Source organism: Etheostoma spectabile, unplaced genomic scaffold, assembly GCF_008692095.1.
Source record: "Etheostoma spectabile isolate EspeVRDwgs_2016 unplaced genomic scaffold, UIUC_Espe_1.0 scaffold50, whole genome shotgun sequence".
In the NCBI taxonomy this organism is placed as follows: Eukaryota; Metazoa; Chordata; class Actinopteri; order Perciformes; family Percidae; genus Etheostoma; species Etheostoma spectabile.
The window spans coordinates 205,491-205,828 of NW_022605620.1; the positions used below are offsets into that span (position 1 = coordinate 205,491).

General features: G+C 44.7%; 1 protein-coding gene and 2 long non-coding RNA genes across 3 annotated transcripts in view; 1 reads left to right on the plus strand and 2 right to left on the minus strand.

Annotated features, from left to right (window-relative positions):
• LOC116686834 (protein NLRC3-like) overlaps nt 1-82 on the minus strand; it is a 6,445-nt gene extending 6,363 nt beyond the window's left edge. The window contains exon 1 of the mRNA XM_032511871.1: nt 76-82. Coding sequence (XP_032367762.1) covers nt 76-82 — 7 coding nt within the window. The remainder of the gene's footprint in view (nt 1-75) is intronic.
• Nucleotides 83-101: 19 nt separating this feature from the next.
• LOC116686817 (uncharacterized) overlaps nt 102-338 on the plus strand; it is an 8,100-nt gene continuing 7,863 nt past the window's right edge. Inside the window, exon 1 of the long non-coding RNA XR_004331372.1 lies at nt 102-186. This is a non-coding gene — a long non-coding RNA (uncharacterized LOC116686817). The remainder of the gene's footprint in view (nt 187-338) is intronic.
• Nucleotides 128-338, minus strand: part of LOC116686816 (uncharacterized) — a 13,703-nt gene continuing 13,492 nt past the window's right edge. The window contains exon 3 of the long non-coding RNA XR_004331371.1: nt 128-209. This is a non-coding gene — a long non-coding RNA (uncharacterized LOC116686816). The remainder of the gene's footprint in view (nt 210-338) is intronic.

Below are 338 nucleotides of genomic sequence, written 5' to 3' on the forward strand. Positions count from 1 at the left end.
GCCAGCTCCTCCTGCTTCCTTCTCCTCAGGAAGTGCAGTGTGATCTTCAGAAATGCCTCTCTGCTGCTCCTCTGCTCTTCATCCTCACCGTCCAATACCTCCTCATCCTCCCTCTGACTTTCTAAGCATTCTGGGTAATCTGGACTCAGAACCTTCTGGATCTTCTTTAGCTCATTTTTCACAAAAGTGACAACGTCCTCCTCCAGCAGCTGGAACAGAAGATTATATTGATGACAAATCAAACTGAAATCATGGAAGCAAACATCAGATTCGGTTGTGGAGCATGGAGATGATTATGACCAGAATAGATGTAAAAGTAGTTGTTGTCCATGTACAGA